Raw genomic sequence first — 27,034 nt, forward strand, 5'->3', positions numbered from 1 at the left:
CCTAGAGAGTCAAACGCCAGGAGGAAAGGGAAAGATGGGGGCCTGAGGGATTGAGGGGTAGGGGGCAGGAGTGCAGGCAGAAAAGTGAAAAAGGGAGCCTGATACACCCTTCCTCATGTAGGAAGAGACTGCTAGCCATCAAGGAAGAGAAATTAACACTGAGGCCTCATGATAAAGACTCAAATACAGACGAACACAGAAAAACTCAAGAGACACAGACTGGCCAAGAGGTGAGCTTCAGAAGAACACCGAAGCGGGGGGCGGTCAGGGGCCAGCTCAGGTAAAGACCTGGAGAAACACCCGGGAGAAGAAACACCAGGCAGATCTGAGAGACCTAGCCGGCCCAGGGGAGGCCCCGCGGTCCGCTCTCCGCTCCCACGCCCTCGGGCCGGCCCGCGGGCCCAGGGCTCCCCGCCCGGCCCCGGGCTCCCGTCCCGGCCGGGCCGGCACTTCCCAGCTCTGACGCGGGCGCTGCCTTCACACCAATGAGGCCGCGGCGCGGACCGGCCCCGGCCCTCCCCCAGGAAGGTGTGTCCCTGGTTTCCTCACCTGAAACTTCCGAGGAGAACCAGATCCCTCCCTCCCGGCCGGGCGGGGCGGCCGGGGCCTGCGCAGGGGACGGCCGGCCGGCGGGGGACCCGAGGGGACGCGGGGGCGCGCCCGGACAGCATGTGACACCGACCCAGGTGGGTGCCCGGTGCCCGGCTCCGGGCGGGCGGCTGTGGCGCCCCGGCGGAGGGGAAGCGAGGGGGCGGGAAGCCCGGGAATCGAGGCCTTCACCTTGGGAGCAGCCCCCGCGGGCTCCCGGGGCGCGGGCTCCAGAAAGTGGGGGGGAGCGCGCCGGGCAGGTGGGCGGAGGCGGGGTGCGGGGCCCGAGCACCTGGTCTGGGAGAGGGGAGAAGCGGGAGGAAGGGCTCCTGCCTGGAAAACTTTGCTTCCGGCCTGGTCCCCGCCTCGGAAATGGGCACCCTGCCCTTAAGATGTTCCGCGGGCCGGTGATCAGGGCTCTTTCTTCCAAGTCCAGGCCCTGGGAAAAGCCCGCTCCTGTAATGAGGTGTAGCTGAGATTCCCTTTGTGGACGGACGCCCTCCCTGGAGGTGTTTTGCTGTCTCCTTTTTCCTACTCGGGCCGGGCCTTCCTTCGCTTATCTGCCTGTGGACTCGCCTACTGTGTGTGTGTCTAGGCTATTCGCTGGGAACCGAGGAGGTGCCTCAACCTGTAAACAAGGGCTCGCGCCCTGCCCCCCTCCCGTTTCCCCACACGGGGAGGGCTCCCAAAGCTTCTTGCGGATCCCAGCATTGCCTTCAGAACCCGGCGAGGTAGGAAGGGAGCTGTGCAGAGCTGGGGTGGGGGCGGGGGTGTTAGAACACCCTTCTGAGCCCCGATTCGGAGCATCCCCCCCAGCTCCGTTCCGCAAATCTCAGATCTAAGCCCCTGCTCGCCTTCCTGAGTCTGGGGTTCCCAAGCCAGATTTGCCCTCCTGTCTGCCTAGACGTGAACTCTGGCCGGGACTCTTGTCAGATTGAGGGGAAGGGTGTGTCCAACAGACAAGGGAGGGAGGGTGACTTTATCTTTTGTCCCCTTCTGTTCCCCTACTGCTGTCCAGGATCTTGCATCCTTTGTCGACTCCAGAATTCCCAGCCCCTGACTAAAGAGCTCCTGATGTGGCCTCTTGTTCAGACTTCCTGGATTAGCTCCCTACCCCACCACCCCCACCCACCTCTGGCCCTGAAATTGGAACCATGTCCATGGCGGGGGTTCTTGGGGATCTGGGGAGGGGAAGGGATGTGGGGCGTCAATCAGATGAGATGTGCCGCAGGAGGAATGTAGGTCATTGTCCTGGTGGGGCAGAAAGAGAAGGCAGGAGGTGGGAGGAGGAATCTCTTATCAGAAGGATACAGTGGTTCTTAGTCAAGAGTCTGTATCATTTCGGGGTTCTTGGAGTGTATGGCTGTCCACAATGTGGTCTGTCTGGGGTTGTCTGCGGCCTCATTAAGCACAGTGTTTGTGGGATAGACAAGGAATATGTCATTCGTGGTGTCTGGAGCGGTCAGTCACACTGTGGTGTGGACAAGGACGGGATCGGGGTTACTCAAGTGGTGTAGACCCAAGCAGATGATTTACAGCATCTGGTGCAGACAGGGCTGAGTCACTCACCGTGTCTGCGGAGTGAACTGGAGCTGGTCACGTACAGTGTCAACAAGGGGAGCTGGTCATGTACAGTGTCAACAAGGTGACCGTCAGGGTCTAGGTTAAGGACACAAACAGGTCACTCACACTTCTGTGTGGATGGCACCAGGGCCACCGGTGGGTTTGTGGGCTCTGTGTTAGCATTGCCACTAATGATGGTCTGTGTAAGCTCATTGGGGCTACAAAGCACTGAATGATGTGGTGTTTTCAGACATTAGGGAATAGATAGAGGTATTTATTACAGCTTTCACTTGGATGGTGGGGCTTTCCTCAAATATGTAGAACACAGATCTTAGCAGTTAGTGGTCCAGAAAGCTACTCTTATTTTGATGTAACATCGAGGGCAGTAACGTCAAACAGTGAATAAAGGCATCCATCTATGGGTCTTATTTTTGAAAGCAAAATGAGAATGTGTCTTTTGATTTGGTAGGTATTTTCCTAAAATAGAATATAGATGACACAGTGTATATGCAGAAGTACTGTAATCGCGAGAGTACTTCAGTGATTTGTGGTGTAAGTCAGGATATTTGAAACTAACACTGCTGCAAAATCTTCTTCAGAAGTACGCTTGGCACTTGGCATTGGACTGAAGAAGCACTAGTGTGATGAGGGGTGCAGGTGAGGAGGAGGGGTATCTTTGAAATACAAACTCACATCTGGTGAGTTGAAATAGACCAGAGCTAAGGTATTGGGGGCTTTATCGGGGGGATGAGTTCTGTCACACACTGTCATTGGGGTGACTTGGAGTTTTGTCCTGAAAGAAGTCGCATGTGAACAGGGGCAGCAGATGCAAAGATGACCCTGGCCTGGAGGAAGACCAGGTCCCCCGTGCCGTGCTCTGTCTTTGCCTGTACTAGGATAAAAATGATCATTCGCCCCCAGTGCAGAAAGTGATGAGGCGGTGGCGCTAAGATAATGGGAAGTGCAAAAAAATCTCTCTTGATGCCTTTATGTGAGTAAAACCACAGATCTCCTTTAGCTCTGTCACATTCCTGGTTTGTAATGCCTGATTCCCATAGGATTATAGCACAGGACGAAGAATAGGCATATGAGGGCTGAGCCGGTGACCACCAGTAATGCCAAAGGGGTAAAGATGGTGTTAAGAATAGTGTCAGTGGGAGACAGACATGCACTATGTGACTAGGGTGGAACGGAAGATGTTCATGCACCACTTACTGTCTGCAGATAACAACCTGAATGTAGCAGAAATACACTTACGTGTTTAGAGGCTGCTCGTTTGAGGACATGCCAGTGTTGGGGCCTGTTGTTGTTTAGTCGCGAAGACTCTTTTGCAGCACCATGGACTGTAGCTCACCAGGCTCCTCTCTCCATGGGATTTCCCAGGCAAGAATACTGGAATGGCTTGTCCAGGCAATCTTCCCCACCCAGGGATCGAACCCACATCTCCTGCATTGGCAGGCAGATTCTTTACCCCCGAGCCACCAGGGAATCCTGTGTATGGGTATAGGACCGGGACAATATACATGTCAGGGAGGCGAGACTACAGATTTAATCACAGGGTCTCCTTAAGCAGGTAGGAGCCAAGTTTCAGAAAGTGTTTACGGTGTTTACGGTGAGCAAGTATATTATTTAACATGTGGTTGGGAGAAGAGGGTCACGTCACTGCAGGATCATCTGTAGTGATTATACTATTCTGTACTTAGGCTGAGTGTCGGGGGCAAATCACACACTGTGTCAATTAACTGGAAAAGGACATAAAAGCCCTTGTACACAGTATGCGTGTGTTAGACATGGCCCCTTAGCCCATAGAGATAGTATCTGTGTGAAGGACCGGGAGCTTGTCACATGCGACAGCTGCAGGGTGGCTAGGGACATGCTCGTTTATGTCAGGCTGTCCCCATAGAATCTGCAAGGGTGGTTTAGTGTTTTGTATGTGTGTGTGTGTGCGTGCATGTGTGTGTTTATGTGACTGTCTATGCATGTGCAATGTCTCAGCAAGACAGACGGCATTGGGGGTGGGGGATTTCCTCTCTAAGCTTAGACCAGACAGGGTAGGGTGAGTCCAGGTGGAGCTGTGAGTTCTATAGGACCCCAGGGTCTCCTCTAGACTAGTGACCGGCCAGCTTTCTTACAGCTGGACTTCGGGTTGCTCATGGTAGACTGAAGTCAGGAGACCATGTTTTTGAGTTCACCTGTACTCAGGACACTTGAAGGTTAGCTGACTTTCAGTTTCCTCATCTGTAGATTAGGCAGAATTTTCTGTGTATCTCCAAAAGTCCATCCTGCTCATAAATCCAATATTTGTCTCTTACACTTTCTTTCTCCCAAAATACATACAATTCTTGACATGTCTGCTACCATCAGTGTTACCAATCCTTTTTTTTCTTCATTTTTTATGTTGCCTTCTTTAATCTTTATTAGGAATCTTTGCAAATGCTATCTATTATCCCCTTTCTGAAAATAAGAGAAAAAAAAATGTTCAACTACATTATTTCTATAATTATGTTAAAATTAGTAGGATACGAAAATGGCAGAACTAAAAGCTAGACAACGTTCTTGTAAGTCTATGTTCTTCTTTCCTTCATCCATGCAATAAATCTTTGTTGAGGGCCAGCTAAGCTGCAGGAAGAAGGAACTGAACAGTTAACATGGCAGCATCTGTGTTTTCATGAAGCTCATGGTCTGGCCCAGAAAATAGACACTACATGCAGAACTCCAAGTGTGAAAGAAGTAGTCAAGTGTCCTCTGGGCAGGAGAAGAGGACTCCAGGTCTCAGAGCCACGCCTGTGAAGGCCTACAGGTGACAGGAAGGGGAGCTGAAGGCTCTGGAAGCCAGTGGGATGGGGGCGGTGGTAACCGACGAGGATGCTGCTGGAGGGAAGACAGAGGCCAGGTTGTGGAGGGCATGCTCCCCACGTATATTGGGGTTTCACCCCAATAGTTAGAGATTACTGAAGAAATTTACCAGAAGTGGGGCCTTTGATCACTCAGGCACTAAGGAGAGAATGCCTCGGAAAGAGGGCAAGAGAAGCCGTGTGGAGGCCAGCGGCCAGCTGCAGTGACCTGGGTGCGAGAGGGCAGCCGCATGGACCAGACTCTAGCAGTGGAGATGGAGAAAAGTGCACAGACTTGAGTGAGATTTAGGAGAAAGGATCCAGAGGAGTTAATGCTTGATTAAATATGGGAAATATCGGCCAGGAGGGAAACAAGAATTTTATTCTATCATGGAAAAATATTTACTGAGTGCTTAGTATGGGCCACGTATTATGTCCTGTTGTTAGCTGCTAAGTCGTGTCTGACTCTGCAACCTCATCATGGACTGCAGCTTGCCAGGCCTCTCTGACCCTTGCTATCTCCTGGAGTTTGCTCAAGTTCATGTCCATTGAGTTGCTGATGCCATCCAACCATCTCATTCTCTGCTGGCCTACTCTCCTTTTGCCTTCAATCTTTCCCAGCATCCAGGTCTTTCCCAGTGAGTCGGCTGTCCTAGGTATAGGCAATTGAGCAAAACAGATGTTGTTCTTGATCTTCTGAAGCTCATTGTTTGAGATTGATGATAAACTAAAATACACACATAACTACATAATTATAATTGCATAAGTGCTACAAAGGAGAAATAAAGTGAGCTCAGTACTCTTGCCTGGAAAATCCCATGGACGGAGGAGCCTGGTAGGCTGCAGTCCATGGGGTCACTGAGGGTCAGACGCAACTGAGCGACTTCACTTTCACTTTTCACTTTCACGCATTGGAGAAGGAAATGGCAACCTACTCCAGTGTTCTTGCCTGGAGAATCCCAGGGACAGGGGAGCCTGGTGAGCTGCTGTCTATGGGGTCGCACAGAGTCAGACACGACTGAAACAGCTTAGCAGCAGCAGTAGCAGCAGCAGCAATTAGATGATAAGTGCTACAAACAAGAGCAAAGTAACCCAGTTAGAGAGTTCAGTCAGTCAGTCAGTTCAGCCACTCAGTTGTGTCTGACTCTTTGTGACCCCATGGACTACAGCATGCCAGGCTTCCCTGTCCATCACCAAACCCAGAGCTTGCTCAAATGCATGTCCGTTGAGTCGTTGATGCCATCCAACTATCTCATCCTCTGTCGTCCCCTTCTTCCGCCTTCAGCCTTTCCCAGTATCAGGGTCTTTTCCAATGAGTCAGTTCTAATGAGTCAGTTAGAGGGTTGGGGAAAACTTAAGAGGAAAAAATGTAGTCTCACAAATAACAGAAAAGGGTATGTGTAATGTCAAATTGGTATCCACTGCAGTGTCAAATGTCAAATGCTGGCAAGAACCACCGAAAATAAGCATCCACAGAGTCGTGTTTAGAGTTAGCAAGTTGAAGATAGTAGGGGAGGTGAGCAAAGTGGTGCTGTTAAAGTTTGGTTGGAGGTAGGGGAGATGCAAGGATATGAGGAGAGAAGGTATGAAGAACTCCAAGTACATCTTGGGAAGAGAAGAAAGACACAAACATGCTTAAAGGCTGGTGGGATGGTTCTAACAGAAGGTGAAGGTGCTAGAGAACAAGCTAGCCACTGCATCAGGTCCTGAGAAGGCAGCTATGGAAGATGGCACTTAGAGATGAGGGTGCTCTGGCATAGTCAGAGGGGGAAGATGAACAGAGTGAAGTGTGGGTTGCTCTGAACTGCAAGAAACAGAAGCAATTCCTCTCCATTGGTTTGTAAATTCTTTGCAAAGTAGCAAAGAGAGGTGGGAAGATCAAAATATGACCAGTGATGAGATGAGTTCATGCTAGAGAAAAGGGGAGAGTAAGATGGTGAGGGGTCCCCAGTTTGATGGACCTCATTGAAGTGGGTACCCTTTGTATCTACTCTCTTTCTTGTCTAATCTCATCTGGTTCTCATCTAAGTCTAGTTATCATTCCACTTTACTAAAGCTGTTCTATAATTGAAACACAATTTTTTGTTGTTGTTGTTAGTCACAGACTTTGCTAGACACTCTGGAAAATAAGGTGAGTGAAATTCAGACCCTCTATAAAGGAGATTGGGCTTCCCTGGTGGCTCAGAGGTTAAAGCATCTGCCTGGAATGTGAGAGACCTGGGTTCAATCCCTGGGTTGGGAAGATCCCCTGGAGAAGGAAATGGCAACCTACTCCAGTTCTCTTGCCTGGAGAATCCCATGGAGGGAGGAGCCTGGTAGGCTACAGTCCATGGGGTCACAGAGTTGGAGGTGACTGAGCGACTTCACTTTCACTTTCATAAAGGAGATTATACAGTGCTGTGGTATCTCAGACACCGGCCATAATGGCCAGACCTGTTTTAATCCCATCAGCAGTTTAGAAGGAGGATTCCCCTCCAGACACTGCTCCTCTGGGCTGTAAGATCTAGGGCGTGTCACTCACAGTGTTTGGGAGTTATACGGGCCTGAGTCACTCCTGGTGTCCAGAGAGGGAGACACCATGACGTCATGCCATCTAGAGCTTAATGACCACTGGGGAATGCTGGGAGCTCTCTGACAGCGGTCTGGTGCCCTAACGTAATTGTTTTCACCTGTCTCCGTCACAAGACTGCAGGCTCCATGAGGACATGGTCTTTGTTTGCCTCCTTTGCTACTGAATGCCCCACCCTTGAAAGGGTGACTTGGCAAATATTTATTAAATGAACAAACCAATGATAAATTTTATAGAAGCCACGGCTTACTTTGTGAAGGACTTTTTGTCTCAAAGAAAGACTGCAAATGGAACCAAAGAGATGCCCCATGCTTGTTCTTTATGGTCTGTCCCTCTGGATGAATAACAAATAAAGCGGAAGAGGGGGTGGAAACTTGGTCTCTTATTCGTCTTTAGGATTCAGCGCTGATGGAGGCGGAGGAGCCCCAGCACGGAGCCTCGACTCCCATCCCTGCCGGAGCAGAATTCCCTGTTATCCGGGCAGCTCTCATGAGGAGCAGCCAGACCCCTGCCTTGGAGCCTGCAGCCGAAGAGGGCGAGGACCCAGGGTGTCAGTGGGCTGAGGGCTGCACACTCTTGGAGACCCAGCAGAGACACGTGAGGGATGCGAATGACCGTGCTTCTGAGAGCATGACCTCTCTCCACAACGAAGCCTCTCCAGAGGTGGAGGCTGACCAGGAAACCCTGACGGCTGAGGCCTGTGACGATACCCCCTCATGCCAGGAGGCCGGGCCCTGGAGCCTGGCAGACAGACAGGCAAGGACGCCAGCTTCCCTGGAGCTCCTGGCCTGCCCTGATCAGGGTGACTGTCTGGACACGGCCTCATTATCCAGGGACCTGGGCAGCAGCGTGGAGGTGGACTTTAAACCAGAACTCACGTCTTTGATATTGGAAACGGGACAAGCAGAAGGGAAGGAGGAAACATCCTCCGACACCTATGCCCAGAGCAGACGCGGGCCTTCCTGTGATGACGATCACCCGGCTGAGACCATCCGGCCCCTGGAGGACTCGGAGTGTGGACCTGCCAAGCAGGAAAGTCCAGGCCTCGTGTGTCTCCAGGGAACTGAGGGGCTGGAGGAAGGGGGACCTCAGGGAGAGGCTGCTGGCTCTGCTGGGCTTGCCGGGGCTCCAGAGCAGACAGGAGAGCAGGTTAAAGGTGCAGAGGAAGAAGGGAGAGAGAAACAGCAGCAGATGCAAAATGACATGGTACTCACAGGTCAAGGAGAAAGAGAGGGGTGGTGCCGTGGGCAGGAGTTGGGGGATCTGAGTTATGGGGAGTGGGACTGGAGGACTTGGAGCCATGAGGATCCAGAAAAAGGGGAGCAGAAGGGGAGGGAGTTAACAGGGCCAGAGGAGAATGAGGTGGGTGCTCAGGATGGGGAGAATCAAAGCTCAGCAAGTAAGTCAGAGAAAGGAAGTGGAAAGCCGGAAGATCCGGGTGCACAGTGGGAAGCCAAGGCAGCAGAGGGGCAGGAGGAGGAAGTGGGGTCACCGGAGGAGGAACCAGGGGGCGGGGAGGGGGACACACCGGGGGGAGGAGAAGAAGAGAGCTGCATAGGACAAGGAGAGCCTGAGGGTCCCACTGCGTTGGCTCTGGTCGCCCCTGAGGTCTCTTCTCCCTGTGGCCTGTCTCTAGAGGCCTCTTCTCCCCCGACCAGGATCATGGGGACTCAGACAGAGCCTGGAGCCGAGGTTCCATCCCCCATAGCTCCGAGTCCTGCCCCAGAACCCACAGGATGCTCCCACCAGCCCTTTTCTTTACCTGGTTCCTGTCCTGCCGAGGCGTCCCCAGACCCAGAAACTGCTCATCGCTACCAGCAAGAGGGCTCTGAGCTGGGGCAGGAGATCGCATGTGGTGGGGGCACGGAGGTAGTCTCTGCCTACAGTCACTCCGCGACCCCTCCAAGGAGCCCAGAGGCAGCTACACCCAGTCCTCCTGAAGGGCCCCCTGGCACGGCTGCCACACCACCGGCCCGTTCCCTGGCTGCCTTTCCCAGGAGGGAGCCTCCTGTCCTTGCCAGTTCTCCAGAAACCTCCAGAGCCTCTCGCCCTACCGACAGTCCATCTCCCCGTGGGGCTCCTAAGACCCCCCCAGAAGCCCGCTACGGCTTCCCCTTGGCGGGCTGGGCTAGCCCCCCGGGGTCCCTGGGCAGCCCCACCGGAGCGGTCCAGCCCATGAGGAGCAACTCCTTCCCCGGGTCTCACGGGACAGAGCCAGCCCCGCACCTGGTGGGAATATCCCTGTCCTCCTCCCACTCAGAGTTGCCCCAGAGACCTCCCAAACCTGTTATCTATGGCTCTGTGCTCCCAAGAAGGGGCAGGAGAACTGTAAGGGACTGTGCTATCATTCCCGAAGCCTCGAGTTCACCACCCGCTCCGGGGCAGGATTTTGGAGAACCGGCTTCAAGTCCAGCCACGGCTGGCAGCGCCCCCGACAGTCAGCAGTGGGGCCCCACGAAGCACTGGGCCTTTGCCCCCAGGACTCCTGCCTGCAGCTCCTCCCCAGCCCCTGTCACCCCCATAGACCTGACGATCCATGAACCTCCACCCCTGCCTCCCCCAGAGAGGAGGCACGCCCAGTCGTCCACGGTGGAGCGAGACGGCCATCCCCCTACGGTGGCCCCCATGCTGAAGCGGTACAGCCATCCTCCGCCACTCACTTTGGGTCCGGGGCTCCACGGTCCCCCCAGGCCCCCCCCAGCCCACATCCCCGACACCTTGGTGGCCAGGGAGCACCGACCGCTGCCCTCCACGCCAGACGCGCCAATCCACACTCAGCACTCTGTCTCTCCCAGGCAGAGATACAACAAGCCGTTACCCCCCACCCCCCACGCCCCCCAGCCCCACCACCCCCTTGTCTTGTCGAGCATCTCAAGGATCTACAAGCCTCTCCCTCCTGTCCCTATCCTGGATCCTCCTACTGAACCGCCCCCTCTGCCCCCAAAGTCCAAGGGGAGGGGCAGGAGCTCACAGGGAGGACTCATGAACTCAGGGGATCAAGGCAGGCCGAGGCCTGATTGTCAAGAGTGGACAGTCTCCACCCCGTCTTCTGCAGGACGGGTCTCCTGGCCTCCAGCCACAGGCCGGTCAACCCACCCTTTGGCTTCCGTCGGCAGGTGTAAGAGTGATGCGCCCCCGGGCCTCGCTTTCAGTAACATGACGGCCCTTCTACACCCATCTTCCCCAACCACCCCATGGACTCCAGAGGTCCAGCGACCCACCTCTGAACCCGGGCTCTCAGAAGAGTCTGAAGCCACTGCCAGAGGGTCTCGGAGAAGAACAGCCCCCCAGGAAGGAAGCAATGGCCTGAGGAAGTCAGAGGTAGGCCCAGCGAGGCAGCCGGAGAAATCGGGCCACATCCTCCTGGAGAAGGCATCGAGCTGGCCCCATCGACGGGAGCCGAGAAGGCCGGCGGAGGATGGCAGTGAGGCGGTGGCGGTCCCCGGTGAGGGGTCGAGTAAGCACAAGGACTGGCACCGGCAGGGCCTGCGAAGACCCTCCATCCTCCCCGAGAACCCTGTAGGTGAGTGCGGAGCCTGGACCACGGTGACCGCGCCTCAGAGCAGACTCTGTCCAGCTCTCCCTCCTCATCCGTCTTCCGTCCTCCAGGCTCTTGCTGGTCCCCCTGCTGGCTTCCCTCACCCACGTACCCAGCCCCAAGCAGAAGAAAGTCCTCCAGAACGTCTCTGAGCTCATGGCGAGGCTCGCTCTTCTCCCCTTCCTTCTTTCTCGCTCTACTGGGGTGTGTACTTTTATAGTGCATCTCTGTTTACCAACGTTGTTCTGGAACCTTCCCCCCCACAACCCCCCACCGTCGCTGCATACTTTCCTTACAAACACTTGCTCGATGCCCTTCCACTAGCAGAGAAGGCATCTCCTACTTGTCCGGTTCACACTCTGCCGCAATGGATGGGATAGATCTGGTACCAGTGTCCTCAAACGCTTTTGACTTGGGCTCTTCCCTTTCTCCCAGATGCCCAGTTGAACCTTTAACCCACCCGCCATGGCTACAGCTCCCACTCTTAGGTTCCTTGACTCTGTCTGAGCGCCCCCTTGAAATCTCAGTTACTTTACCCATTTTCCATTTTCAGACACAAGAGGTCCCGCCATGGAAGGATCCCCTGGCCTGTTGGACGCCATTGTTTTCCGGTGAGTCACCCTCTCTCTGAATGGGCACAGTTTTCTCTCTTTCCTAGGATACTGAGATTTTTATTAGCTGACAAAGGTGCTGAGACCATGTCTTTTCCAAGGGTAGGGAGGGGAAAGGACCGACACCAGGATTCCAGGGTAGGGAGATCTTTCGTCTACCCGGTTCTTGCAGCTGAATCCCGATCTCTCATCCATCTAGACCCTTTGGCCATGAACTAAACCCTGCTGTAAAATTTCAACCTGACATCCATAAGAGCGTCAAACTATGCAAAAGTGCATCAGGCTACAGCTTGCCTCTGCAGAGGCTCTGGCCGTGATATTTTGGCACATGTCCCAGTGGTCAGAGATTATCTTATTTATAGTCACTTGGGGCTTCTCCATGTCTGATGGCCAGCAAACACCATGGAGTCCTTCTTTATCCCACAGGGAGAAAAAGCCAAAGGAGGTGATGGGAAACTTTTCAAGACGGTGCTCCAAGCTCATCAACTCCTGTGAGTACCTTGAAACAGGCCCGTGGACCCGCGTGAGTGTTCTGCCTGAGCCGGAGAGGGGTTCGTGGTCATCAGTGGTGGGACTTGGCCATCTGTAGGGAGAAATGCCAAGAGAGCCATGGGGCTTGGTGACCTATTTTGGAACCTCAACTCCCCATCTCCCTAACTCCCTCCCTCTCCTGCACCTCTTCACCCCTGTAGCCCAGCTGCTTTACCAGGAGTACAGTGATGTGTTTCTGAACAAGGAGATTCAGAGCCAGCAGCGGTTGGACAGTCTGACGGAGGCACCAGGGCCCATCTCGCCCCGGCAGCCCCGAAAGGCCCTGGTCTCCTCGGAGTCCTACCTGCATCGCCTCTCCATGGCCTCCAGCGGCTCGCTGTGGCAGGAGATCCCTGTGGTGCGCAACAGCACCGTGCTGCTCTCCATGACCCATGAAGACCAGAAGCTCCAGGAGGTACCACCAGGCAGGGTGGGGCAGGGGCTGGAGAAGGGAAAGCGGGGTCTCCTCTGTTCACGCCCGTGTCTCCTTCTCAGCACCCCCACCCTCACCACCACCATGAGCGGGCTGTCCCTACCACACTCACCACCACGACACCGGGTCACCCCCAGCTTGCTGGGTTCAAGTTGCTCTGTGAACATCACCACTCTCCCTCCTATCTACCTCCTCCTCGCTCCATCAACCATTTACTATCTGTGCTGTTGGTCTGAGCTCATACAAAGTGACCGTGCCCCTGAATTTGATAGGAGTATACATTCAATCTCGTTAGTCTAGCTTCAGGCTAGACTTACATTTCCCTCTTCAACCAAAGGTTCAGCCTACACTGAAGTTTTCCTCTTCAACCAAGATGCATGCAGGGGCTTTTGGGTATTCCCTTGGTGAGTGGCCCTTGCAGCTGTTCTGTGGTTCATGGGTCTCATAGAGGCTTTTGAATGACCATCAGGCTCTGCTTGGTCCTTCTTTCCAATTGCAAGACTACAGTAAAGGCTGTTGGTCTCATGTTAAGTTACTATCATTAATATATTTTACATGGAGCACTTATCTTAAAAATCAATCTAAAATGTGGGTTAAACCTTTCTTCCTGGAAAGATGATATGGCACATTGGAAAGGCATTATGAAACAATGTTTCAGCATTTACGTTCTGGCTTAAATGACCTGGACCCACTTTAATATTTGCTAGCTATTCAACTTGGGCCAAATTATTGAACTGGCCAAAAAGTTAATTCAGGATTTTCCATAAGATGTTATGGAAAAATCCAAATAAACTTTTTGGCTAGCCCAATACTTGATCTTTCCAAGCTTCTGTTTCATTTGTAAAACTTGGTTGCAAAGAATTCCTAGGAGAATCAGAAAAAGATAAATTCTATTTACAGTATTTATAGCAGTACAATTTTCAATGGCCAAGACATGGAAGCACCCTATATGTCCATTAACAAATGAAGAGCTAAAGAAGATGTGGTGTGTATACAAACAGACTCACAGACATAGAAAACAAATTTATAGTTACCAAGAAAGAGTATGAATTAGGAGCTTGGGTTTGTATATAAAATTATAAACAACAAGGACTAACTGTGTATCGGGGAGTATATTCAAATTTTGTAATAACCTATAATGGAAAAGAATCTGTAAAAGGATATATAGGTGTGTATGCACATGTATGTGTCAGTTCAGTTGCTCAGTCGTGTCCAGCTCTTTGCAACCCCATGGACTGCACCACGCCAGGCCTCCCTGTCCATCACCAGCTCCTGGAGTTCACTCAAACTCACGTCCATTGAGTGGTGATGCCATCCAACCATCTCATCCCCTGTCGTCCCCTTCTCCTCCTGCCCCCAATCCCTCCCAGCATCAGAGTCTTCTCAAATGAGTCAGCTCTTTGCATCAGGTGGCCAAAGTATTGGAGTTTCAGCTTCACCATCAGTCATTCCAATGAACACCCAGGACTGATCTCCTTTAGGATGAACTGGTTGGATCTCCTTGCAGTCCAAGGGACCCTCAAGAGTCTTCTCCAACACCACAGTTCAAAAACATCAATTTTTCAGCGCTCAGCTTTCTTTATAGTCCAACTCTCACATCCATACATGACTACTGGAAAAACCATAGCCTTGACTAGACAGACCTTTGTTGGCAAAGTAATGTCTCTGCTTTATAATATGCTGTCTAGGTTGGTCATAACTTTCCTTCCAAGGAATAAGCGTCTTTTAATTTCATGGCTGCAGTCACAATCTGCAGTGATTTTGGAGACCAGAAAAATAAAGTCAGCTGCTGTTTCCACTGTTTCCCCATCTATTTCCCATGAAGTGATGGGACCAGATGCCATGATCTTCGTTTTCTGAATGTTGAGCTTTAAGCCAACTATTTCACACGCCTCTTTCACTTTCATCAAGAGGCTTTTTAGTTCCTCTTCACTTTCTGCCACAAGAGTGGTGTCATCTGCATATCTGAGGTTATTGATATTTCTCCTGGCAATCTTGATTCCAGCTTGTGTTTCTTCCAGTCCAGTGTTTCTCATGATGTACTCTGCATATAAGTTAAATAAGCAGGGTGACAATATACAGCCTTGACGTACTCCTTTTCCTATTTGGAACCAGTCTGTTGTTCCATGTCCAGTTCTAACTGTTGCTTCCTGACCTGCATACAGATTTCTCAAGAGGCAGGTTAGGTGGTATGGTATTCCCATCTCTTTCAGAATTTTCCACAGTTTATTGTGATCCATACAGTCAAAGGCTTTGGCATAGTCAATAAAGCAGAAATATGTATGTATATATGTATGTATTTTGCATGTGTATATATATGTGTGTAACTGAATTCTGTACTCTGCTGCATACTTGAAACATTGTAAATCAACTAAACTTCAATTGAAAAATAATTTTTAAAAGTTCTTAGTGCATAGTAATCAGTCAAAAAATGTCACTTTTGTTTTATTAAAGTGTAGATGATTTACAGTATTATATTAGTGGTTCAGTATTTTTATAGGTTATTTTTTATTTAAAGTTATTAGAAAGTAATGGCTATATTTCCTTGGGCTGTGCAATATATCCTGTTGCTTATTTATTTTATACATAATAGTGTTTACCTCTTAATCTCAAACCCTTTTCTTGCCCTTCTCCTCTTCCTTATCCCCACTGGTGATCCTAGTTGTTCTCATATATGTGAGTCTGTTTCTCTTTTATTATATACATTCGTTTGTTTTATTTTTAGGGTCCACATACAGTAATCTATAGAACATAGACTATTTGTTTTTCTCTTTCTAACTTATTTCACTAAGCAGAATACTGTCTAGGTCCATCCCTGTTGTTGGAAATGACAGGATTTCATTATTTTTATGGCCAAGTAATAGTCCATTGTGTATGTGTGTGTGTGTGTGTGTGTGTATTTGTATGTATGTATACTACATCTTCTTTATCCATTCATCTGTTGATAGACACTTAGTCTATCAACAACTATCAGCAACTTAGGTTGCTTCGATATCTTGGCTCTTATAAATAGAGCTGGTGTGAACATTGGGGTACATTAATCTTTCTGAATTACTGTTTTCAGTTTCTTTGATATATACCCAGGAGTGGAATTCCCAAATCATGTGTTAGTTCTATTTTTAGTTTTTTGAGATACTGCCATAATGTTTTCCATAGTGACTGCCCCTATTTACAATCTCACCATCACTGAGCTAGGATCCTCTTTTCTTCAAATCTTTGCCAATAATTGTTATCTGTAGACCTTTAGATGATGGCCATTTGACAGGTGTGAGGTGATTTCTTACAATTTTGGTTGCCATTTCTCTGATGATTAGCAGTGTTAAGCATTTCTTCATGTGCCTGTTGGCTATCTGTATATCTTCTTTGGAGAAATGTCTATTCAGGTCATCTGTCTATTTTTTAATCGGGTTGTTTGCTTTTTTGGTATTGAGTTTTATGAGCTGTTTATATACTTTGGTGTTAAGCCATTATCAATCACATAATTTGCAATAGGTTGTCTTTTTGTTTGTGAGTGGTTTCCTTTGCTATGCAAAAGCTTTTAGGTTTAATTAGGCCTCATTTGTTTATCTTTCCTTTTATTTATTTTGCCTTAGGTGACAGATCCCAAAACATATTGCTACAATTTATGTCCAAAAGTGTTCTGCCTATGTTTTTAAGGCATTTTATGGTTTCTGGTTTTACATTTAGGCCTTTAATTCATTTTAAGTTGGTATATAATGTAATCCCTATCAAGAGACCAATGACATTTTTCACAGAACTAGAACAAATAACCTTAAAATTTATGTGGAACCACAGAAGACCCCAAATTGCAAAGGAATTTTGAGGAAAAAAGAATAAGCTAGAGGTGTCATGCTCCTTGATTTCAGACTATACTACAAAGTTTCAGTAATCACTATTATGCTGGCACTAAAACAGATACATAGATCAATGTAGCAGAGTAGAGAGCTTAGAAATGAATGCATCCACCTATGGCCTATTTGTTATTGTTGTTCAGTTGCTCAGTTGTGTTGGATTCTTTGTGACCCCATGGACTGCAGCACACCAGGCTTCCCTGTCCTTCACTATCTCCCTGAGTTTGCTCAAACTCATGTCCATTGAGTCGGTGATGCCATCCACCCATCTCATCCTGTTTTCCCCTCTCCTCCTGCCCTCAGTCTTTCCCAGCATCAGGGTCTTTTCCAATGAGTTGGCTCTTCGCATCAGGTGGCCAAAGTATTGGATCTTTAGCTTCAGTGTCAGTCCTTCCAATGAATATTCAGGACCGTTTCCCTTTAGGATTGACTTGTTTGATCTTCTTGCTGTCTAAGGGACTCTCAAGTGTTCTCCAACACCACAGTTCAAAAGCATCTATTCCTCGGTGCTCAACCTTCTTTATGGTCCAACTCTCACATCCATACATGACTGTTGGAGAAACCATACCTTTGACTAGACGGACCTTTGTCAGCAAAGTGATGTCTCTGCTGCTGTCTACCTTTGTCATAGCTTTTCTCCCAAGGAGCAAGCACCTTTCAATTTCATGGCTGCAGTCATCATCTGCAGTGATTTTGGAGCCCAAGAAAATAAAGTCTGTCACTGTTTTCCTTTATTTTATGGTCTATTAATCTGACAAAGGAGGCAAGTCTATGTAGTGGAGTTAAAGACATAAGTGGTGTCTTCATAAGTGGTGCTAAGAAAACTGTACTGCTCCATGTAAAAGAATGAGGTTAGAACATTTCCTGACACTATATACAAAATATTTACTATTTAGTTTCAAGTCAAACTGAGCTGAGTTTGAATCCTATATTTACCATTTACTAGCAGTGTAACCTTAAGTTATATAACTTGACTAAATCTGTTTCCTCATCTAAAAATCAAGGATGATAATGACCACTTTTCAGAGTTGCTGTGTGTTTTAAATGAAACAACTCTCATATAACTTTGAGCATGGTGTCTGGTACATTGTTATTGTTTAGTCACCAAGTTGTATCCAACTCTTTGCAAGTCCACGGACTGTAGCCTGCCAGGCTCCTCTGTCCATGGGGTTTCCCAGGGAAGAATACTGGAGTGTTCCTTTTCCAGAGGATCATCCCAACACAGGGATCGAAACCCGCATCTCCTGCATTGGCAGGTGGGTTCTTAACCCGGGAGTCACCAGAGAAGCCCACCTGGTGCATAGTTTGATACATGTTAGTACCATACTCTTCCCCCTTTTTAGAAGTGGGAAGGAGTAAAATTCTGGCTGTAAGGACTTATAATAACAGTGCTTTTTCCAAGCTAAATAGGTAAAAATTTTTAGGTTTTTTGAAGCTCAGACCTGAGCGCCTTGTGCTGACCTCAGCTTTTAAAGCATGTGGGAGATATTTAGAAAATCACTAGTCTGCGCATATTTATGGACCAGTGAGTGGGCAGGTGATATGAACCCTATAGCTCTTTCACCAACACTGGAATTCAAGGAAGTCTGCCAGCATTCCTGGGCCAGCGCTGGTCTCATGGTTCTGAGAAGAAAAGCCTCTGTGCTTATACACATACATTCCTTTCCTGAATTAGCACTTCTGGGAAAAGGTGCTTTCACTGACTGCATTTCTTTTGACTGTCACAACATTTTTTTGTGTGAGGAGGAGGGGGTCACTATATCAACACAGACAAGAAACTTGAGGTTCAGAGAGGTTAAATGAGCCACCCAAAGTCATATAATGAGTGAATATTTGAGCCAGGATGCAGGTGAAGTGCTGTGTGTGAGTAGCCTCCAGCCATGTCATTAGTTATCCACGTCATCTCCCAGGTGTGTGCGTGCCCTTTCTCTTTTCTGTCCATGCATCTGTCTTGAAGCTGCATGCTTGGGTGATGAACTTGACCAGTCCAGCTAGAGAACAGGGCTGTGAGTCATTGTGCCTCCTGTTGGAACTTCCCAACAATTGGGCTGTTTCCATTAAACCACAATTGCACCATCTAAACCTCAAATATCCTGCTTCCTTCCATTGTTCCTCAAACCCCAAATTACCTTCATCGCCTAAATCTATTCCTCTTCCAGAGATCTCTATCTAGTTCATTTAGGAACTTTATCACTCACCCAGTTGACGTGTGTTAGTCTCAGTCGTGTCCTACTCTTGGCAACCCCATGGGACTGTAGCCCGCCAGGCTCCTCTGTCCATGGGACTTCCCAGACAAGAATACTGGAGTGGGTAGCCCTTTCCTTCTCCAGGGGATCTTCCTGAGCCAGGGCTCAAACCCAGGTCTCCTACATTGAAGAGAGATTCTTTACCCTCTGAGCCCCCAGGGAAGCGCTAGTTCCCAAACTCAAAAACAGGCATTAGCTGTGACTCTTCTTGTTCTTTCAGCCTCTATTTCTAGCAGATTACCAAGTGCTTCCAAACCTCCCTCCTGTATCATTATGAAATTGGCATATATCTCTCCATCCTCATGGCTCTTTAGGCCTTCTTCTCTCCTCTGGAATTACTATCACAGTTTCCTCGTGTGTCTTTCTTGCCCCTTCTGATCTTTTCTCCATGGTGTGCTCAGATATATCTTTATATAAAACAAATTAGACCAAGTTATCCCCCTACATAAAGGCTCTTTTCATTTCCGCATGGTCATGTCTTACCTCGTTTAGACAATCCTCAGACCTCCTCACTGTTTGCCTCTCCAGCGTCCTCTCCTTTGATAACCTTGCTTTCAATGGTACTCAGTGTATCTGAGTTTCCTGAAAGCCTCATTTTCTCTTCCACCTGAGAGTCTGCACATGTCTTTCACTCAGCTTCAAATGTTCTGTCTCCTGAGATCAGGTTGGATTCTGGTATTGACTGTGAACTCTAATAGGATGTGTCGTGTACCGCTCTATCCCTAAAATATTACACAGTGGCTAACATGCGCCAGGGATTCAATAAATGTTTCTAATTAGTCTTCCTCCTCCCTAACCTCTTAGGCCAAATTTGAGCTGATTGTGTCAGAGGCTTCCTACCTGCGCAGTTTGCAGATAGCTGTGGATCATTTCCAACATTCAGAGCAGCTCCGAGCCACCCTTTCCAACCAGGATCACCAATGGCTCTTCTCTCGTTTGCAGGATGTGCGTGACGTCAGCACCATGTGAGTGTCCCCTTCTCCCAGAGACCACTCACTCAGCCTCAGGCTCTTAGCCTGTAAACCTCTCGTTGGGTTTTTCCATTTTCAGAGCCCTCTCACTGCTCCCTGCATGATTCCCAGAGGCTGTAGGGATAGGGAGAGCAAGGAGAGGAGAAGGAGTGCAGGTGGATGGGAACATTAATGGATAAATGAGTAAGAAATGCTTCCTGGATGGAGGTTTTGGATGTCCTGGGGGCGTGCACAGCATTGGAGATGAGGCGCCTGCATGCTCAGTCATGTCCAGCTCTTTGCGATCCCATGGATTGTAGCCCACCAGGCTCCTCCATGCATGGGATTTCCCAGGCAAGAATACTGGAGTGGGTAACCATTCCCTTCTCCAGGAGATGAGATGGGAAACAGTTGATGATCAGAAAACCAGAACAAGATGAAAAGAAGGACAAGACATGGAGTATTAGAACCAGAGACTTAAATCAGGGGCAAAGTAGTGGCAGAGAGAACCCTGGTGCGTGACAAGGACTCTAGAGCTAAGGACAGTCAGTAGACGTTATTGACTAATGGAGAGAAGTTCCAAGCTCAAGCTACAGGAGGGGTCAGCCAACTCCTCACTTGAGACCCACAGGTCTCACGAGACGTGTTTCAACTCTGTGCAGGTTCCTTTCTGACCTGGAAGAGAACTTTGAGAACAACATCTTCACCTTCCAAGTGTGTGATGTGGTCCTGAACCACGCCCCCAACTTCCGCCGGGTCTACCTGCCTTACGTCACCAACCAGACCTACCAGGAACGCACCTTCCAAAGCCTGCTGTGAGACCTGATCTCCCATTCGGTCCCCACGTGGGCCCTGCAGTGACCCCCAAGAGCCAGCCCAGCTTCCCCCCCGCCCCCCGACATGCTCCGAGAGCACATGCTCTCGTGCCTGCCCTGCGATTGCCACCCCCGCCCGACTTCCAGGATACCCTCAGCCATCCCCCGTGGGGTGCCTCTGCATTGGGTCCCCACTGGTCTTTCTCTACCTACAGACGTTCCAATGAGCCCCCACACCCCGCACCTTCAATGCGTCCCCCATATGCCCTGGGCCCCTCCTCACCCGAGGCTCCCTGCCCTGCAGGAACAGCAACAGCAGTTTCCGCGAGGTCCTGGAGAAGCTGGAGAGCGCCCCCATCTGCCAGCGGCTTTCCCTCAAGTCCTTCCTGATTCTGCCTTTCCAGCGCATCACCCGTCTCAAGCTCCTGCTCCAGGTACTGCAAATCCCCCCCTCAGCCCGCTCCCCTGAACCAAAAGGCCGGTCCCTCCTTGTGCCACGCCCGGTGGACAGTGAGCCGTCTCCCCGCGGCCCCCACCCTCCTTTCCTAGAAAGGTTGGCTGCTACAGTTTGGTTCCTGACCGTCTCCATTGACCTCTTCCTCCTCTTTGCCCATCCCTCTCTCCACCTGCCTCCTGCCTACGCCTTGTTCTGTAGAACATTCTGAAGAGAACACAGCCTGGCTCCGCAGAGGAGGCAGAGGCCACGAAAGCACACCATGCCCTGGAGGAGGTAGGCGGCCACCATCCCTGCTCGGACCCCCTGATTGTCCTTTGCAGAGAAGTCTGCCCCCTGCCCCGGCCCATGACACCAGGAGGCACAGGTCCTGGCCAATGCGATCGCTCAGCTGCCTCATTGCACCCACCAAACCTCCAAGCATTCGTGCCTGCCAGCTGCAAGGACACTCCACACCAAGGGACAATCCCCAGATTACATCTTCCTTTGACGCAGCCAGGAATGTTCTAGTAGGTCTCCACAAAGTAGACCATCATCCTTGTGCTGTCTTTGCTCAGTTCCAGGCCAGCAGAACGATGAGAGCTATCACAGCCAGTTTCCAGATTTCTTGCAGGGGACTTCAAGCCAAAGCCTCTTAACATGGTTCTCTTCCTCTCTCCTTGCCCTGCTAAATACACAGCTGATCCGAGACTGCAATAACAATGTCCAGAGGATGCGACGGACGGAGGAGCTGATCTACCTGAGCCAGAAGATTGAGTTTGAGTGCAAAGTAAGTTCGTCCCTCAGGTCCCCACGAGTCACCTTCTAACACAGAACCAGTCTCACTCACAGTATCCCAGCCTCTAAGCTCCTTGCTGCACACCTTCTCTTCTACCCTATTTCTGGAATACCCACATGCCTACTTCTTTTTATATGTATAATTTATTGATTTTTAATTGAAGGATAATTGCTTTACAATATTGTGCTGGTTTCTGCCAAACATCAGCAAGAATCAGCCATAGGTATACATATGTTCCCTCCCTCTTCATTCTCCCTCCCCATCCCACCCTTCTAGGTTTTTACGGAGCCCTGGTTTGAGTTCCCTGAGTCACACAGCAAACTTCAATCTCCATGATATATTGTTAAGGGGAAAAGGGAAGATGCAGCTGTATATGTGTTACAGTTTCTTACTTTTGGTGAAAAAGTAGGATAAAAATCTATATGTATTTGCTTGTGTATTCATAAAGAAACTCTGGAAAGATACCTGAGAAATAAAGAACAGTGGTTACCTGATGGGGAGAGAGTACCTTTGAGACCTGGGCAGATGAGAGAGAACTTATCAATGTATACCTTTATAAAGATATACTTTTAGTAGTTGAATTATTCAATATTTTATCACGTCTCCATCTAGTCTAACCAAGGCAATATAAAATTGAATCCAGATATAGGGCTAAAATCTGGCATCCAAATCCAGGTTTAAAATCGACATTCCACGTTCAAATTTCGACTCAGATACTATCCTTACCTCCCCAGAGGAGAGGGAAAATCCCTCGTCCACATGTTCATCAGTGTCCAGCACCCTTAACATTATGCAAACTCCAGGCAGACCCCACTGAGTTCTCTGTATTCTCATCTACATCTATTTCTGACTGCTCCTCTCATGTCTCAGGTTATAATCAAAGAAAGAACAGACGTCAGAAGCACCCTAAACTTTTGAGTTCTACGAGACACATCATATACCAGCCTCAGCTCTGGGGCGTCGTCCACCTGTCCCAGTCAGATTCTCCCATCTCTTCTTCAGTTCTAGCTTCTACAGCTGAGTGGTCTCATGGAGTCACTCTCCTGGGTTGAACCTTAGGGCATCTTCCATTTGCGTGCGCTGGGGACATGGGAGCCACCCAGCAGTAGTCAGGAGACAGTGGTAGTCAGATGTTTCAGAGAGAAGCAGAGTTTAAGTGGATGGGGTGTGAGCAAGAAGGAAGATGTGAACGGATCACTGTCGGTGGTGGGACTTCAGAGGAAGAGGCCTGGTGAGGAGGGCTGGCCTGGGAGAAAGCCTCACACGTGTCCGGTGTGTGACGCCACCTTCTTTCTCTTCCCGGCTCCATACAGATATTCCCGCTCATTTCACAGTCACGCTGGCTGGTGAAGAGTGGGGAGCTGACGGCCCTGGAGTTCAGCGTCTCCCAGGCACTGCGGAGGAAGCTGACCACCCGCCCAGTGCACCTGCACCTCTTCAACGACTGTCTGTTGCTGTCTCGGCCCCGAGAGTCAGTGACTGGGATGGGAGGCCGGAACACGGCGGGGAAGTGGGATGAGGCGAGAGGGAAGGACTAAAGGGGACAGAGGAGGGTCCTGGTCCTATAGAGGAACCTTCTCAATGGCTTCCCCCATGGAGTCCACGTCGTGACTTAGAGAAGAGGAAAAAAGATCCAAAGCCAAAGAGGGGAATCGCACTGAATTACATCCTGAGATCACCCGGCAGGACCTCGACCATGTTATACAGACAGGACACAATGCAGCATATTAGCCTATATCACTTTTTCAAATAAGTCTATGTTGTCTCTGGGCTTCCCTGGTGGCTCGTATGGTAAAGAATCTGCCTGCAATGCAGGAGACCTGGGTTCAATCCCTGGGTCGGTAAGATCCCCTGGAGAAGGAAATGGCAACCCACTCCAGTATTCTTGCCTGGAGAATCCCATGGACAGGGGAGCCTGGTGGGCTACAGTCCATAGGGTCGCAAAGAGTCAGACACGACTGAGCAACTAACACACATTCTGGGCTGGGCTCAGCCTACTAGCTTAGCGATACTGAGCCAGTTCCAGATCCTAACTCTTTGGTCCTTAGAAACTTTATATTGGTTCTATTTCTGCAACTCGTTATAGTGGTGAGCATCCATTGCCCTGGCTACGTGGTTTGCCAAGCCATTGACAGGTCCCTTCCAGGGGCATACTGACACCATCTTACCATGAGAAGATGAGAATTTACAGGCTGAACATGCTAAGGACAGGGATTTTGAATTGTAAAGATAAGCGGGTGGATGAAGTCCGAGCACCCCAGCATCAGGCTGAAAAGCCTTGTGTTTTGCAGGGGTAGCCGATTCCTGGTATTCGACCATGCTCCTTTCTCTGCCGTCCGTGGGGAAAAGTGTGAAATGAAGCTGCATGGAGCTCACAAAAACCTCTTCCGACTCTTCCTGCGGCACAACGCCCAGGGCTCCCAGGCCGAGTTCCTCCTCCGCACAGAGACCCAGTGAGATGGGGCTGCTCAGGGGAGCTATGGGGAGGGAGGGAAGACAGCTGGGCAAGGAAGAGGGACCAGGGCAGAAAACATGTCCAGGGAGCATCTACAGACCAGCCTAAACCCAGACTCCTAGAGCTGATAGATGACTTTGAGGAGCCTGGGGGTGGGAGAAGGTGTAAAGTCACTGTTACCATCAAGGCTTAGCATCTGTTATGCTAAGAAGGACAGAGTGCATAATTGGTTTACTGACATCCGTGACTGAATGTGTATGAGCCAGAAATTCCTCAGTGCTCAAGGCTGGCATGCATATGCGTGAATAAGCCATGAATTAGATAAGCACTGGGTGCCTTTAGCTTTCTTTGCTCCCATCTTCCCACCCAGTCCTCTATTGAACAGAAATCCATAGTGTTGAGAACTATGATTGGCTCATCTCTTTAATAATAATAATATTAATAAAATATATTCACACAGGCATACAGTGTTAAGAGTACTCAAAATAATGTCTAAAAGTCTGGTACACAGTACCTACCATAATGAACAGTTGTAGCTATTACAGCTGTTACAGAAGATATAAGAAACCTCCTCTTTGAAAAGTTTGACCTGACACCTAATGGTCTGAGGGTTCTCACGATGTAAATACTTAACGATTTTGTCCCATTGGAAAACACTTCAGGGTAGGGTCAGTAATGCCTGCCCTCACTTACAGGACAGAGGGGCTGTACAGGTGCAAAATATCACCAAAGTCAGGTCATCGGATACAGACTCATGTTCTTTGTCTAGTGCTTTGGGTAGCATCTTCCTGGAACAGTGATAGTGTCAGCTCTCAGTTACTCCAGCGTGGTTGGAGGCAAAGGCTCAGATAATACAGAAATCTTCAGATAATTACAGAATTAGGCTCAGATCATACTGGGTTGGCCAAAAAGTTCATTTGGAGTTTTCTATAACATTGTATGGAAAAATCCGAATAATCTTTTTTGCCAACCCAGTATTACATGACAAAAAAAAAAAAAAAAAAGAGGTAGGTGCAGCTACCTGACCCAGTTATGATTACAGAATAATTTCGTCTCTGAGATCTTTGATTGAAGGAAGGTGGGCAGAGTGTCAAAAAGTATGCAGAGTGATAGAGGGAATCTCAACTGAGCTGAACATTTCACTCAGTAGACTTCCCCAAATGGAAAGTCTACATATGCACAATTGACAGTTGACTTTATGCCTCTACTTGAAAGACACAAGATGTCCTTAAGAGGGTAAGCTGGGAAAGAGAAAGAAATGGTGACGAGACACATGAAAAGGTAATTCATGATCCCGTCAAATTTCCATCCAAGCGGAGCCCCACTGATTTTTGTCCTAGATATTGCTGAACTAGACAAGTCTTTCCCATGGTCCCTCTGCTTCCCCATCACCTGCCCCTGTCCTGTACCCCCAGAGCTGCTGCTGAAGCATGACCTTGCTTTGTTTTCACAGAAGTGAAAAGCTTCGCTGGATCTCAGCCTTGGCTATGCCGAGGGAAGAGTTGGACCTTCTGGAGTGTTACGGTGGGTTAAAGTCCAAGAGAGAGGGAGAGGTGGTCAGAAGTCTGCTTTGGATGCAGTTTAGGAGGCCGGGTGGTAACAAGATGCATCTGCTTAAAACTGCTCGTGACCATGGCAATGTCCCACCCAACCCCCCATACACTCCTTGTCTTGGGCAGTAGTTCACTCGTTTTGAATATTCATCCCTTTAAGTCTATCCTGCTACTTGTCTGCCTAAATTTCACTGACTTGAAGGTCTTGGGGAAATAGGGGGAGAAAGTCCATGTGGAGTGGGGTTTGGGGGGTACAGCAGTATAGTAGATATGTCCTGAGCACCCCTCCCCTATACAGGATGACCTGAGGCCCTGCCTCTACGCTCGGCTTCCAGGCACCCACAGGTACCGCAGACACACACATTAGGAAGTGTCTGTGATAAGCCTCATAGTCGTCCTCCGGCAAGGACTCTCTAATTCACATCCAGAGAGGAACTGAACTCAAAGGAAAACTGAGCTATTAGTGACTCAAAAAAACAAACAAATACAGGGCACTTTGGAAAAGGACGTAGGAGAACTAGGATATAAATGGGGTTCTGTTCAGTGTGCAGTCCATCTGCTGCACTTCACTTTCTCAGAAGAGAAAGAAAGCAAGACAGTTTTTGCTCCATCACTGTGATCTTGAGAATGGGAAATACGGACAAGCTAACTACAGGTAACAGTACAGTTCAGTTCAGTTCAGTTGCTCAGTCGTGTCCAGCTCTTTGCGACCCCATGAATCGCAGCACGCCACGCCAGGTCCATCACCAACTCTCGGGGTTCACTCAGACTCATGTCCATTGAGTCCGTGATGCCATCCAGCCATCTCATCCTCGGTCGTCCCCTTCTCCTCCTGCCCCCAAATCCCTCCCAGCATCAGAGTCTTTTCCAATGAGTCAACTCTTCACATGAGGTGGCCAAAGTACTGGAGCTTCAGCTTTAGCATCATTCCTTCCAAAGAAATCCCGGGGCTGATCTCCTTCAGAGTGGACTGGTTGGATCTCCTTGCAGTCCAAGGGACTCTCAAGAGTCTTCTCCAACACCACAGTTCAAAAGCATCAATTCTTCGGCGCTCAGCCTTCTTCACAGTCCAACTCTCACATCCATACATGACCACAGGAAAAACCATAGCCTTGACTAGACGGACCTTAGTCTGCAAAGTAATGTCTCTGCTTTTGAATATGCTATCTAGGTCATAACTTTCCTTCCAAGGAGTAAGCGTCTTTTAATTTCATGGCTGCAGTCACCATCTGCAGTGATTCTGGAGCCCAAAAAAATAAAGTCTG

General features: G+C 49.5%; 1 protein-coding gene across 1 annotated transcript in view; it reads left to right on the forward strand.

Annotated features, from left to right (window-relative positions):
* The first annotated feature begins 561 nt into the window (after positions 1-561).
* ARHGEF5 (Rho guanine nucleotide exchange factor 5) overlaps positions 562-27,034 on the forward strand; it is a 32,897-nt gene continuing 6,424 nt past the window's right edge. Inside the window, exons 1-13 of the mRNA XM_040260086.1 lie at positions 562-686; positions 7,951-11,077; positions 11,646-11,703; positions 12,130-12,194; positions 12,396-12,649; positions 19,569-19,729; positions 20,377-20,529; positions 20,834-20,963; positions 21,185-21,259; positions 21,663-21,752; positions 23,075-23,232; positions 24,053-24,214; positions 25,670-25,740. Of these exons, the coding sequence (XP_040116020.1) occupies positions 7,963-11,077; positions 11,646-11,703; positions 12,130-12,194; positions 12,396-12,649; positions 19,569-19,729; positions 20,377-20,529; positions 20,834-20,963; positions 21,185-21,259; positions 21,663-21,752; positions 23,075-23,232; positions 24,053-24,214; positions 25,670-25,740 (4,492 nt within the window). The 5' untranslated portion in view covers positions 562-686; positions 7,951-7,962. The remainder of the gene's footprint in view (positions 687-7,950; positions 11,078-11,645; positions 11,704-12,129; positions 12,195-12,395; positions 12,650-19,568; positions 19,730-20,376; positions 20,530-20,833; positions 20,964-21,184; positions 21,260-21,662; positions 21,753-23,074; positions 23,233-24,052; positions 24,215-25,669; positions 25,741-27,034) is intronic.

Source organism: Oryx dammah, unplaced genomic scaffold (assembly GCF_014754425.2).
Source record: "Oryx dammah isolate SB20612 unplaced genomic scaffold, SCBI_Odam_1.1 HiC_scaffold_18, whole genome shotgun sequence".
Lineage (NCBI taxonomy): Eukaryota > Metazoa > Chordata > Mammalia > Artiodactyla > Bovidae > Oryx > Oryx dammah.